The sequence below is a fragment of the Phyllostomus discolor genome, chromosome Y (assembly GCF_004126475.2).
Source record: "Phyllostomus discolor isolate MPI-MPIP mPhyDis1 chromosome Y, mPhyDis1.pri.v3, whole genome shotgun sequence".
NCBI lineage: Eukaryota > Metazoa > Chordata > Mammalia > Chiroptera > Phyllostomidae > Phyllostomus > Phyllostomus discolor.
In genome coordinates this window covers 3,603,902-3,617,768 of record NC_050199.1, presented here as the reverse complement: position 1 = coordinate 3,617,768, position 13,867 = coordinate 3,603,902, and the positions used below count along the sequence as shown (strand labels likewise).

Below are 13,867 nucleotides of genomic sequence, written 5' to 3'. Positions count from 1 at the left end.
ACTTTTCAGTATATTACAGTTGAACCCTAGTTTTTATCTCTGATGTGCAGTAACAATAACTATTAATACCTCAAGTATGCAACAAAGAGTTTATTTAAGAGGCTTTTAAATGACTCTAGGAGGAAGACTAAATTTGTCTTCTGATCCAGAGTTCTGAAAATCTATTTAAAGGATTTTGGAGACTAGGTTAACAGAAGTGTTGGTGGAGTGGATTTTAATTGAAGGATCTTGGAACTTTTTCATTGATGGTAAAGGCTTCGGCATCAGATCTTTCTTCACAACAGAGGCTTTGCTTCTGAAGGGTTCAAGTGTTCAAATTTCATTCATGCCCTTGTCCTTTGGTTCATTAGGATGGGGGTGGGTAAGGTGAGAATTTTGTTTTGCGTACATCTGGAGGTCAAAGTTCTGTCCATTGTACATGCTTTCTGCTGACCAACTCAACCTGTTGATTCTGAAAAGGGAATACATCTTTGTTAGGAAGGGTAGAGGACCAGTACTTGTTATTCGGTTACATTGAGTTGTGATCTTGTGATATTTGCCCTTTATTATATTGATATATCTTTTCTCTATATTCAGATTTTGAGTTTTTGTCATTAGTGGATTTGTACTTTCTGAAATGCTTTTTCTGCATCTACTTAGGTGATTATGTGATTTTAAATTTTATTTTATTAACATGATGCATCACATTTGCTGGTTTTAATCATTCTTGTATTCCAGTTTTAAATCCCACTAGGTAATGATGTATAATCTTTTAATGTTTGTTGAAGCCAGTTTCTAATAGTTTATTAAGAATTTTATGTGTATATTTTATTAGGGATTTTTATGTATAGCTTTCCCCTTTTTGTAGTATTCTTGCCTGGGTTTTGGTATCCCAGTGTTATAAAATGAGGATGGAAGTGTTTCCTTCTCTTCTGTTTTTGTGGAAGAGTACTACAGGGGTTGATTTTCATTCTTCCTTAAATGTTTGGTAGAATTAATGACTACACCTGTGTAATCCTGATATTTTCTGTGCTGGCAGAGAATTTTATAACAGATTCAATCATCACTTTTAATTGGTCTGAACATTATCTGTTTCTGTTTCAGTCTTTTTTTAAAGTGTATGTTATTTATTGTGATATTACAGTTTTCCCAATCCCCCCCTCTTTATCCCTCTCTGCCTTGCAACACCCCAATCCAGCATACTCAACCTTTAGTTCATGTATATGGCGTATATATAAGTTCTCTGGCTTCTTTATTTCCTATGCCATTCTTAATCCCTCCCCATCTGTGTTATGCCTACCAGTTATGCTTCTTATTCCCCGTACCCCCTACCATACCCTACTGAAAACCCTCCATGTGATCTGCATTTCTCTGATTCTCTTCCTGTTCTAGTTGCTGGATTAGGGTTTTTTTGCTTGTTTTTAGGTTCATTTGTTGATGAGCTTCTTGTCATTTTACTGATCATAGGTTTTAGTCCTCTTCTTTTTCTTAGCTAAGTCCCTTTAACATTTCATAAAATAAGGGCTTGTTGATGATGAACTCCTTTAACTTGACCTTATCTGGGAAGCACTTGATCCGCCCTGCCATTCTAAATGAAAGCTTTGCTGGATAGAGCAATCTTGGATGTAGGTCCTTGCCTTTCGTGACTTGCAATACTTCTTTCCAGCCCCTTCTTGTCTGCAAGGTTTCTTTTGAGAAATCAGCTGACAGTGTGATGGGAACTCCTTTGTAGGTTACTGTCTCCTGTACGCTGGATGCTTTTAAGATTCTTTCCTTCACTTTTACCTTGGCTAATGTAATAATGATATGCCTTGGTGTATTCCTCCTTGGGTCCAACTTTTGGGACTCTTTGAGCTTCCTGGACTTCCTGGAAGTCTATTTCCTTTGCCACAGTAGGGAAGTTCTCCTTTATTATTTGTTCAAATAAGTTTTCAATTTCTTGTTCCTCTTCTCCTCTGCCACCCCTATGATTTGGATGTTGGACTGTTTGAAGATATCCTGCACATCTTTAAATAAATCTCTCCTTTTTTTTTTTTTTTGAATTCTTGTTTCTTCATCCTGTTCTGGTTGAATATTTTGTTCTTCTGGTCATCACTGTTGATTTGAGTCCTGGTTTTTTTCCTGTCACCGTTGGTTCCCTGTACATTTTCCTTTGTTTCACTTAACATAATCTTTTTTTCCTCTAATTTATGACCATATTCAATCAATTCTATTAGCATCCTGATTACCAGCATTTTGAACTGTGTATCTGATAGGTTAGTTATCTCCATCTCTTCGTTTATTTTTTCTGGAGCTTTGATCTGTTCTTTCATTTGGGCCATTTTTTTTTTTTGTCTTTACGCACCTGTTTAGTAGTGTCGGAGCCTTAGGTGTTCACTAGGGTGGGGCAACCCACATTGCTGCATTGTTATACTATATGTTCAGGAGGTGTTGGGCTGGGAACAGTGGTACTTGCTGCACTTTCTGTTGGTTTACAGTCACTTGCCCTGCTACCCACAAGCACATTGGGCCCTTCTGGTGCTGATTCCTGGGTGGGTGAGTGTGTGTACATTTTAGGACCCTGTGGGTCTCTCCAATGAACTCTGCTATGTGACGGGGAGTTTCTGACACTGCCACCCCAACCTCACAGATGTTTTCACTCAGAAGCTTTGAGGCTTATTTCCCTGCACTGGAAGCTTGGGTTGTGTGGTCTGTCTCACTCCCCAGTTGTTTCTCCGGTTTATCTGCACATGAATGTGGGACCACCCAGTCTGCCAGTAGCTGCCTTGAGGGAGTTTTCTCTGCTCAACTGCCTGTCTCTGTCTGTCCTTCTGGTCTGGGTGAATGTTTCTTTAACTTTTTGGTTGTCAGACGTCCATACAGTTCAATTTTCTGTTCTGGTTCTTTTTTGTTTTTAACTTTGCTGTTGTCATTCTTTTGGTTGTGTGAGGAGGCGCAGTGTGTCTACCTATGCCTCTACCTTGGCCAGAACTCTTAAAATTTATTTTTAAGTCAATTAAAATCTTTTCAGTTTGGATATTAATTAGCCACTTATCAAAGATATTGTTTGCAAATATTTTCTCTAAATCCAGTGGTTGCCTTTCATTTTGTTGATGGTTTCTTTGGCTGTGCAGAACATTCTTAGTCTGGTATAACCTTATTCATTAATTTTTTTACCTTTTGTGTCAAATTTATAAAATAGACTGTAAGACCATGGACCATGTGGTTGGAATAATTAAGATCTAGTTACGTAACAAGTTTGATGATTATAATACAGTATGGTTGTCCATATTCATAGTACTGTTCATTAAATCTCTAGGGGTTATTTTACTATTCATTGAAAGTTTGTACCCTGAAACAGAATCTGTTTTAATTACTCAGTCCGCCATCCCCTTGTAATCTAGATTTTACTCTGTTATGACTTTTTCCTTTGAATTATAGTTTATATTTAAGAAAATTTAATATTAATTTCAGGTGTTACAGCATAGTAACTAGACAATCATATACTTTATAAAGTGACCCTTCAATGTTTCAGTTTCCAGCTAACACCATACATAATTACTTTAATATTATTGACTAGATTTCTTTGTTGTGGTTTACATCCCTGTGACTATGTAATAACTACTAGTTTGTACTGAATTTGGCTTTTTAAGATTCAATGTATAAGTGAAATTATGTAATATTTTTCTTTGTGTAACTTACCACACTTAGCATAACATGTTTGGTCCCTCTAAACTTTCACAAATGGGAGGATGTTCTTTTTACTTATGGCTAAATCATACTCCATTTTGCATATATTGTTTAATTATTTATATATACTATTTAATTCATTATCTATTGATAGAACCTTAGGTTGTTTTAATATCTTGACTACTGTGAACAATGTTGTAATAAATATGGATGTGCATATGTCTCTTATGTACTGTTTTGGAAAAAAACTTTTATTTTTTTACTTACTGTTGACATTCAGTATTAGTCAGGTACTTATCTGGCACCATATACAGTGGTTTTAATATTATGACTATATACCTCGTGCTGTACTTTACAGCACAAAAGAGTAACACAGGTCGTTATTTTGTAACTGCCAATTGGTACTTAATCCCTTCACCTTTTCACCCAGCTTCTCAACCATTCCCTTCTGTAACCATCAGTTTGTTCTGTGTATCTAGGAGTCTGTTTTGTTTCTCTTAGCATTCTCTGTAGGTCCATCTGTGCTGTTGAAATGGTAAGATTTCCTTACTTTTTATGGCCAAATAACATCCCATGGTACATGTATATCATATCTTTATCTAATTTTCTGTCAAGAAAATTAGGCTGCTTCCATATCCTGGCGATGGTAAATAATACTGCAGTGAGCACAGAGATTAATCTGTTCAAATTAGTGTTTTTTGGGGTGTATTCCCAGAAGTGGAATTTCTGGGTTAATAAGGTAGTTCTATTTTTAATTTTCTAAGAACCCTTCATACCTTTTTCCATAGTGGCTGCACCAGTTTGCAGCCTCTCCACCAGTACACGAAGATTCACTTGTCTCCACATATTTGTCAACACATGTTTGTTAGGGTTGGTGATAGTGATTCCACACAGGTATAATGGTTCACAGTGGCTTTATTTTTTGTCTGATCATTAGTAACACTGAGCATTTTGTTCATATGTCTCTGGGGGATCTACATGTCTTCTTTGGAGAAATGTTTATTCAAATTTGCATACTTTAAAATCAGATTTCTTATTGCTTCTGTGTTAATTTGTATGAAATGTTTATAAAATTCAGGTATTAATCCCTTTATTGTATCATTGTAGAATATCTTTTGCCTTTTACTAGGTTGTCTTTTTGTTTTGTTGATGGTTTCCTTTGCTGTACAAAAACTCGTTAGTTTGAAGGCCCACTTGTTTATTTTTTCTTTTATTTTCCAAGCCAGAGGAAATAACATTTTTTTCAAAAAGTGCTAAAAGTGATGTCAAACAGTTCAGTGCCTGTATTTTCTGCTAGTTTTATGGTTTTGCATCTTACATTTAGATCTTTAAATCAGTTTGAATTTACTCCTATACTTTGATATAGAAAAGTGGTCTAGTTTCTTTTTTCTTTCCTTCCTTTCTTTTTTTTTTTTTTTTTTTGCATGTATTTGTACAGTTTACCCAAGACTGTTAGTTTTTAAAATATGTTTACTGAGTTTAGAGAGGTAATGGGGAGGGGGCGAGGGAAAGGGAGAGACAAACAGACAAACAAAGCTGTGAGAGAATCGTCAGTTTGTTGTTTCTTTTACCATGCCCCACCCAGGGATGGAACCTGCCACCTGCATATGTGCCCTGACCAGAATTGAAGCTGGAATTTTTGGTGTATGCAAGTACACTCCAGCCTATTTAGCCAAACTGGCCAAGGCTTCCTTCCAAGACTAGTTTTTTGAATAGACTGTTCTCACCTCATTATATATGTGTCTCCTTCATAGAGGATTAATTGACCATATAGGCATCAGGCTATTTCAAGGCTCTCTGTTATGTCCTGTTGATTTGAGTGTCTATTTTAATGCTAAACTGTTGTAATCACTATAGCCTTGAAAGCATGGTTTCATTTAGGTGGTTTGATACCTGAAACAGCATTCTGTTGTGTTTTTTTAAGATTTTATTTATATTTAGGCAGGGGGCGGGGAGGAAGAGCGGGAGAGAAACATCAGTGTGTGGTTGCCTCTCACACACCCCCCCACTGGGGACCTGGCCTGCAACCCAGGCCTGTACCTGACTGGGAATTGAATCGGTGACCCTTTGGTTGTCAGGTCAGTGCTCAATCCACTGAGCCACACCAGACAGGGCTGAAACGTCATTCTTATTTCTCAAGATTGCTTTGGTCATACAAGATTGTTTGTAGTTCTTTGTAATTTTTATTCTAATTCTTGAAAAATGGTATTGGTATTTTGATAGCAATTGCAATAAATGTATGTAGATTGCTTTGGGTACTATGGATATTATAAAAATGTCAGTTTTTCTTATTCATGAGCACAGTATATCCTCTGTTATATCTTCAATTTTTTTTCTTCAATGTCTTAATTTTTAATACAGCTGTCTTAATTCCTGGTTTAAATATATTTTTAATGCAGTTGTAAAAGAGATAATTTTAAGGTGCCCTTTCTGAAAGTTCATTATTGGTGTGTAAAAGTGCAATTGGTTTATGAATACTATTTTATCCTACTACTTTACTGTATTTTATTTTATTAAAACTGATTTTGTTTATCAGTTCCAACAGTTTTTTGGCGGTTTTCTCTATGTAGTGTCATGTCATCTGCAAATAATGACAGATGAACTTTTTTCTTTAAATTTGGATGATTTCTTTTTCCTTGTCTGATTTCTATGGCTAGGATTTCCAGTACCTTTTTGAATAAGAATGGTGAAAGTAGACATTGTTGTCTTGTTTCTGGTCCTAAGCAAAGAGCTTTCCAATTTTCTGTGTTGTGTTGATGTTGGCTCTGTGTTTGTCATATGGCCTGTAGTATGTTGGGGTATGTTCCATTTATTCACACTTTGCTGAGTGTTATTATCATAAGTGGGTGTTGGATTCTGTAAAATGTTTATTCTGCATCTGTTGACATTTTTATAGGTTTTTGATACTGTATTGTATATTACATAAATTTATTTGAAAATATTGAATCAACCTTACATCTCAGGAATAAATTCTAGTTTTAGATGGTATGTGGTATTCTTAATGTATTGCTGAATTCAGTTTGCTCATATTTTCTTGAGGTTTCTTAGACCTGTGTTCACCAGGGATTTTGGCCTATACTATAATTGTTTTGTAATGTTTCTGTCTGGTTTTGGAATCAGGGTAATGTTAGCCTCTTAAAATAATTTTGGGAGGTTTGCCTTATCTTTCTGTTTTTGAAATCAGTTGAGGATAGGTTTCAGTTATTCATTGAATGTTTGGTAAAGTTCATCTGAAAACCATTTCATCCTAGCCTTTTCCTTAATTAATAATTTGGTTTTGTTAGTAGTTACCAGTCTGTTTATATTTTTTGTTTTTTCTTGATTGAGTTGTGGGAAAATGTGTGTTTCTAAGAATTTCCTTTTATTTCAGTTTGGTGCAACATGATTGTTCATAGTTATTTTATAATCCCTTAGATTTCTTCTGTGGAGTCAGCTGTCACTTCTCTTTTATTTCTCATTTTATTTATTTTGGTTCTCTTTTTCTCTTAATAAGTCTTGCTGAAGTTTAATCCTTTTTATCCTTTAAAGAAATCCATTCTTGGTTTGTTGTTTTTTTTTTTATTGTTTTTTAAAAATGCATTGTATTTATTACAGTTCTAAAGTTTTTAGTTCATTTTGCTGGGTTCGTGATTAGTTCTTTTTCTCTCTTACTCATTTAAGTGTAAAGTTACAGTGTTTATTTGAGATTTTTCTTGTTTCTTACAGTAAGCTTGTATTGCTATGAATTTTTCTATTAGAACTGTTTTGTTTTCCCATCGACTTTTGGTTATTTTCTTCTAATTGTCTCAACTTTTCTATTAACTTTTGATTTTGTTTTAACTCTTCAGCCGCCCTTTCTTTTTGTTTTGATGTATTATTTAGCCTTTGTGTGTTTGTCTTTTATTTGTCTTTCACTGACTTTCTAGTGTCATACCATCGTGATTAGAGCAAATGCTTGACAATTTTTTAGACCTCTGAAATTTATTGCTACTTTTTTGCAGTCTAATGTATGATCTAAAATGAAAAATGTAAAAAATTAAAATGAAATGAAAAATGTTCCATGTGGATTTGAAAAGAATATCTGTTCTCCTTCTTTAGGGTGAAAGCTATACTGATCTGTCACTTAAGGCCACTGTTTTCCAACTGATTTATGGTTTGGGTGATGTATTTATTGATGTGAATGCAGTGTTTAAGTTCTGTATATTACTGTAGTTCTGTCTCTTTTTTATCAATATTTGCTTTATATATTTGGGGTTTCTGCATTGGATCCATAAATATTTATTAGAAGTATATCCTCTTACTAGATTGATCCCTTCATCATTATAAAATATCTGCATTTATCTTTTGTTATCTTTTGTTATAGCCTTTGTATTTTGTCTTGAGGTAAACTATCCTTGTTTTCTTTTGTTTCTTCTTGCATGAAATATCTTTTCCCATACATTTATTTTCAGACTGTGTGTCTTTAGATCTGAAGTGTGTCTTTGTAAAAAGCTATATATAAGTATTGTGTTCTTATCCATTAGGCCAAATTGTGTTATTTATTTGACCATTTAATTCATTTATATTAAAATGTTTATTGATAGGTATTAATTATTGACATTTTATTTGTATTTATATTCATCTTTTAATGAAAAATTTTTTAACATTCTCTTTAACTTTTTCTTATCTGTGAGACACTTCATCTGTTCTTTGGTTCTGAAAGATAGCCTTTCTGCATCGGTAGGTTTCTTTGTAGGTTCTCCTTTATCTTCATTTTGACTATTTCATACCAGCCTCTCTGCCCTGAAGAGTTTCTGTTGAGATATTAGCTGACAGCCTTAATGGGAACTCCCTTAAAGCAGTTAGTAGGTGACAGCTTTTCTCTTGGTGCTTTTAAGATCGTGTTGTCTTTACCTTTGCCATTTTAATTGTGATGTGTTTTGGTGTGGACCTCTTTGGGTACGTCTTATTTGTGACTATCTGTGCTTCCTGAACTTGTGTATTTTTTGTCTTCACCAGTTTAGGGAATTTTCAGTCATTATTTCTTCAAATAGGTTTTAGTGGCTTATTCTCTGTTTTCTTTGTGGTATCTCTCTATGATTTAATAGTATTACACTTGATGTTGTCCCAGAGGTTTCTTAAACTATTCTCAATATTTTTGGATTTTTTTTCCCATTTTGTTGTTTTTATTGGGTATTTTCAACTTCCTTGCCTTTCTAATGGCTGAGTTGATTCTCTGCTTCATTCTGTTGATTTCATCTAAAGTGTTTTTAATTGCAGTTAATTGTATTTTTTATTTGTCTTTATGGTTTCTATTTCATGCTGAAGTTCTAAGTTCATGTGCTCTTTCCCTAAGTTTATTGAATGTTCTTTTAAAAAAATTCCCACCAGAGGATGTATTTATTGAGTCTAGAGAGAGAGGAAGGGGAGAGAGAAAGAGAAACATCAGTGTTAGAGACACACTGATTGGTTACCTTCTGTATGTACTCAAACCAGGCATCAAATCTGCAACCTGACCAAGAATCAAACCCTCAGCTTTTTGGTGTATAGGACAACACTCAACAACTGAGGCACCTGGCTAGGGATCACTGAGTATTCTTATAATAGTGTTTTGAAGTCTGTGTCTGGTATAGTTATTGTGTCCATTTGTTTACTGCCTTTTTCCTGGAGTTATGTCCAGTTCTCTCACTTTGGACATATTTCTTTGTCTTCTCATTTTGTGACCATCTCTGTGTTTGTTTCTGTGTGTTAAGTGGATCTGGTACATCTCCCACTCTTCTTGGGGTGACTTTATGTTTTAGGTGTCCTGTGGGTCCCATGGCACAGACTTTTATCATCACCTAAGCTCATTGTTCCAGGACTGGCCCTCGTGTATAGTGTGCCTAGTTTTTGTAGTTGAGTCTTCATTGTTGTTGGAACATGTGTATGTATTGACCTCTTGACTTCCTGGCCATGAAGACTGGTCAGGACCACGTTTGACAAGTCACTCAATAGGGTCTGAACTGATAGAATGGCATTTGCTCTATTGAGGCTCTAGTACCTGTCTAAACTATCCTTTGAGTTTATTGTTTATGGAGTTTAATCAGGTTGTTCTCTGCTGTTATCTGAATTTGGCCACCAGTGTTTGGTTCTGGGACATTTTGGGCAGGGCTCTGGTACAGGCGGAAGTCATCTACTGCTTATACCTTCCCCTGGGCCACCTGATGGGAACAATAGCAATCAATGGTGGTAGGAGCCAGTTCTGTATCCTATGCCACTTGAGAAAGACAGCACTCTGACTGGGGTGCCCCCAAGTGCTGGGTTTTGGGGTTCTTCTCAAGAGGCACAAGGCATAGTGAGGACATCTATAGTGTTCTTGGTGCTCGTAGGTCTTGTGAGTTTTTAGCAAACATTTTACTGTGATGATTGTAAATAATGCTGCAATGAACATTGGGGTCTCTGGATTTTTTTCCTTGATAATTCTAAACACATTCTAATAGCTGTAAGGTGCCTCAATCTGATTTTTCATTGTATTTCCTGATAATTGAATAGTGATAATCTATCTGTTTATGTATCTCTTGACCATTTGGATATCTCCTTTAGAAAAATAGCAGTTTAATTCCTCTGTCTACTTTTAATCAGATTTGGGTGTTTTGTTATTGTTGAATTATGTGAGTTATTTTCATATTTTGGATGTTAACTCCTGATTGACATATGGTTTTCACAAATTTTCTCCCATTTTGTAGGTTGTCTTTTTATTTTAATTGTTACTTTTGCTGTGCAGAAGATTTGAAATTTGATATAGTCCTCTTTGTTGTTTGTTGTTTATATTTCTTGTGTCATATCCCAAAAAATTTGTTAAGGCAGGTATCAAGGTGTTTTTTGTAAATGTTCTTTTAGGAGGTCTGTAGTATAAATTTCCATATTTAATTTAATCTGGTTGTTTTGAGTTAACTTTTATGAGTGATGTGAAATAGGGGTTAAATTTTAATTTCTTTTATACACTCAAAATTTACCTGTGTTTTCACTTTTTCCAAGCACTGTTAGTCAAAGAGACCTTTTCTCGTTGTATTTTCTTGGCTCATTTGTTGAATATTAATGGACTGTAGCTGTGGGGTTTTATAACTGTGCTGTGTGTTCTGCTTCCTACCCTTTGTGTAGTTTTATGCTAGTGCCACCAGTTTTTATTTTTATAGTTTTGTGGTATAGTTTGAGTCAGTAAACATAATACCTCCAGCTTTGTTCTCCTTTCTCTGATTTGTTTTATCTGTGGTACTTTTTTTGTGGTTTCACACAAATTTTAGAAATGTTAAAAAGTTTCCTTTCCTGTGAATTTGATTAAAATAAAACTGAAAATATTTCTCCAAGCTTTTTGTCTTTTGTGTCACCTGACTCATTGTTTCTTTTAGCATTTTATATGATGTGAAAGAATTTTGAAACTTACAAATCTAAAACGTACACACTTTTACTATTCTTTTTAACAGAATGCTACGTTTTTATATGGCCTTGGTTTGGTTTACTTCTACTACAATGCATTTCATTGGTAAGTTGATTTACATCATGTGTGCGTGTGTAAAATAAATAAAATATTTAAATGTCAGTAAACATACATTTCATTAGCAGCGTATTTACTTTTTTAAGCCTCTAATCAGGTTCAGCTATCATTATAAATGTCAGTATTTTTCAATTAGTAACAATTAGGATATGTCTTTCAGTATGGAGGATTAACTGTGATAGTAATATGTACTATTTTGTGTACTGTAAAGTGTAGAAAACTTGGCTTATGGTTTTCTGATTTATATGTTTATAAGAATTCCAAGGAATGTGAATTGAATAATGGTCCATGTCCATACCCATGTTATGAAGATTCATTCTGAATATTTAATACAGAGTTCTTAAATATGCATTGACTAGTATTTCATGTGATTTTCCACAAGTCAATATTTAGCTTTGAGTTGGACAGTTTGACTACTAATATTCTTAATTTTTTGTCTTTTGGGCTTTTTAAGTTGTGTCATAGTTTGATGCATTGCACTGCTTGTTAAATATACTTGTGGATTATAATTAAAAATTGTTTTCTCTTGTGTTACATATTGCTTTGTGAGTTCTTAACCTTAAGGCATCCATTTCTTTTGTAGTGAACCATATTTCACATTGAGCTTAGATAGGACTGTTTTAAAGATCTCTGTAAATTCTGTGAATATCCTGTTCACAGTTCTGATTTATAGTTCTGACTTTCGGAAGTGGAAAAGATTGTAGAAATTACAGTCTTAATCTGTTGATTTTGTTGATAGGGAAAGGGAAAATAAGATGTATTATTACTTGCTGTTTTTTAACTAGTTGTTTAGTGGAAGAAGCAGTACTTATGTTCAGGACCTTACCTTAATAATTTGAAGCATATGCCATAGTGAAAGAAAAAAGTGGCATATTTTGTGCAAGGCTGTCAGTGGCATTGTATTTATAGACTTGTGATTGCTTATAAATGGGAAGAGGACAGGAGGTTACAGAGTCAGACACAGGACTTTAGTGGAATAATACATTGTATAGTTTGTGCTAGGTCAAAGTGGAATGATGCCTGTATTTTAATCAGTTGTTACAGTTGTTTGTTGACATAGATAGTCATTTTTAGCTTGCCAGAACAAATTTACATGAAATCTGGTATAAGGATGGGAACAAGGAACTTTGCAGTTAAAGAATAGACAAATGTACTAACAGTAAACCAATTTTTCATATTTAATATAACCCATGACAGTCCTTAGATTAAATATAAGAAAATAAATTAGTAAGGGATATAAATAATTTTTATGGAAAATATTAATTGCTTTAAATACAGCAATGGGCAAAAGTAGGTTTACAGTTGTAACACCAATAAATATTACAATAAATATTACAAATAATACAAGAATAAACTCTTTTCTGTGTACTAACAACTGTAAACCTACTTTTGCTCACCCCTGTGTATATGTGAAAATGTGAAGTTGCTTCTGGAACAATGGTTACAAATTTTGATAACTCATTTTTAAATGATGTCTATATGGCTGCTAAAACTCTCCATTTTGTACTGTGTGTATACAATGTTAGGAGAAGGACTTAAATGACTGACTGAAGACAGGTGGTGTATGTTGCTTTCTTAAATTGGGTTCTGAATGGTATATACATTTATTTCTAGTACAAATAAAATTGACTTTGGAAACATGTTAAGATTCTAAAAGTGATCTCTGATGTGTTGAGTGTCTTTAGAAAATACAGTTACTGAGAGATCAAATCAAACTTCCTTTTGTCTTTGTTCATACCTGTCAACAATTCACAATTTAAATTCCACCACATACTCAAAATATGTTCATTGTATCTACATTTTCTTTATTGATAACCAAGATGTGTTAAAATAATTAAGATAATGTACAATTAAGACACAGTTAGGCTGCAGTTTGCAGTATGTAGAGAAGTAAGTCTTGTAAATAAGGGCAGCTGATTTATGGCAAAGGCAGCACTACATTGCTATAGGAGTAAGAGTGAACTTTTTATATTATCCTCTTCCATAGGAATTATATATATTATATAAACAATAAACACTAGGCCCTATCTGTGTTACATCATACTTACAGTAGGTTTGGAGTATAACCCAAAATATGATAGGCAGAAGTTAAACTTCTAAAAGGTGATTTGTATGGAATAGCATAGATTCAGGATTAATACTTTTACCTCTTGCCCCCTTGAAAACTTTCAGACTAGAGGCTTTTTGATATATTTCAGAAAAATTTAAATTGGTTATTTACACTCAAAATGGTATGGAACATTTAAATACTGTTTAACAATTTGAGAATGTTTAAATAGATCAACTGAGATTTCTTTCCATTTTCTAACATTGTTTACTACTCACTGTTTTTATAAAATTATGTCTGTTAAAATTTTTGTGCCAGAATGTTTCTCATACTAAGAAAGAAAATACACATAAATATTAAAATCTTAAAATTTCTTATGTCTATCTTCTTTAAGGGCAATTAAAGCATTTCAGGAGGTGCTTTATGTTGATCCCAGCTTTTGTCGAGCAAAGGAAATTCATTTACGACTTGGGCTTATGTTCAAAGTGAACACAGACTATGAATCTAGTTTAAAGGTAGGTTGTTGGGGTATTTCCTGCATACATTATATCTGTGCATTTGAGTATGTGTGTATATGTTTAAATGATATGAATATAGTACAATTTGGAATTTATACAAACACTTTAAAAAATGAGTGAATTAAGGATATGAACTAAAATTTAAAAAATTGATTGGATTAA

At 33.9% G+C, this 13,867-nt stretch overlaps 1 protein-coding gene across 14 annotated transcripts in view; it reads left to right on the top strand.

Annotated features, from left to right (window-relative positions):
- LOC114489888 (lysine-specific demethylase 6A-like) overlaps positions 1–13,867 on the top strand; it is a 245,469-nt gene that overhangs the window by 61,949 nt on the left and 169,653 nt on the right. For 12 of the 14 annotated variants that reach the window (XM_036017232.1, XM_036017234.1, XM_036017233.1 and 9 more), the window contains 2 exons: positions 11,070–11,128; positions 13,582–13,702. The exons of the other annotated variants lie outside the window; for them this stretch is intronic. In XM_036017232.1, coding sequence (XP_035873125.1) covers positions 11,070–11,128; positions 13,582–13,702 — 180 coding nt within the window. The remainder of the gene's footprint in view (positions 1–11,069; positions 11,129–13,581; positions 13,703–13,867) is intronic. 14 annotated transcript variants of the gene reach the window in all.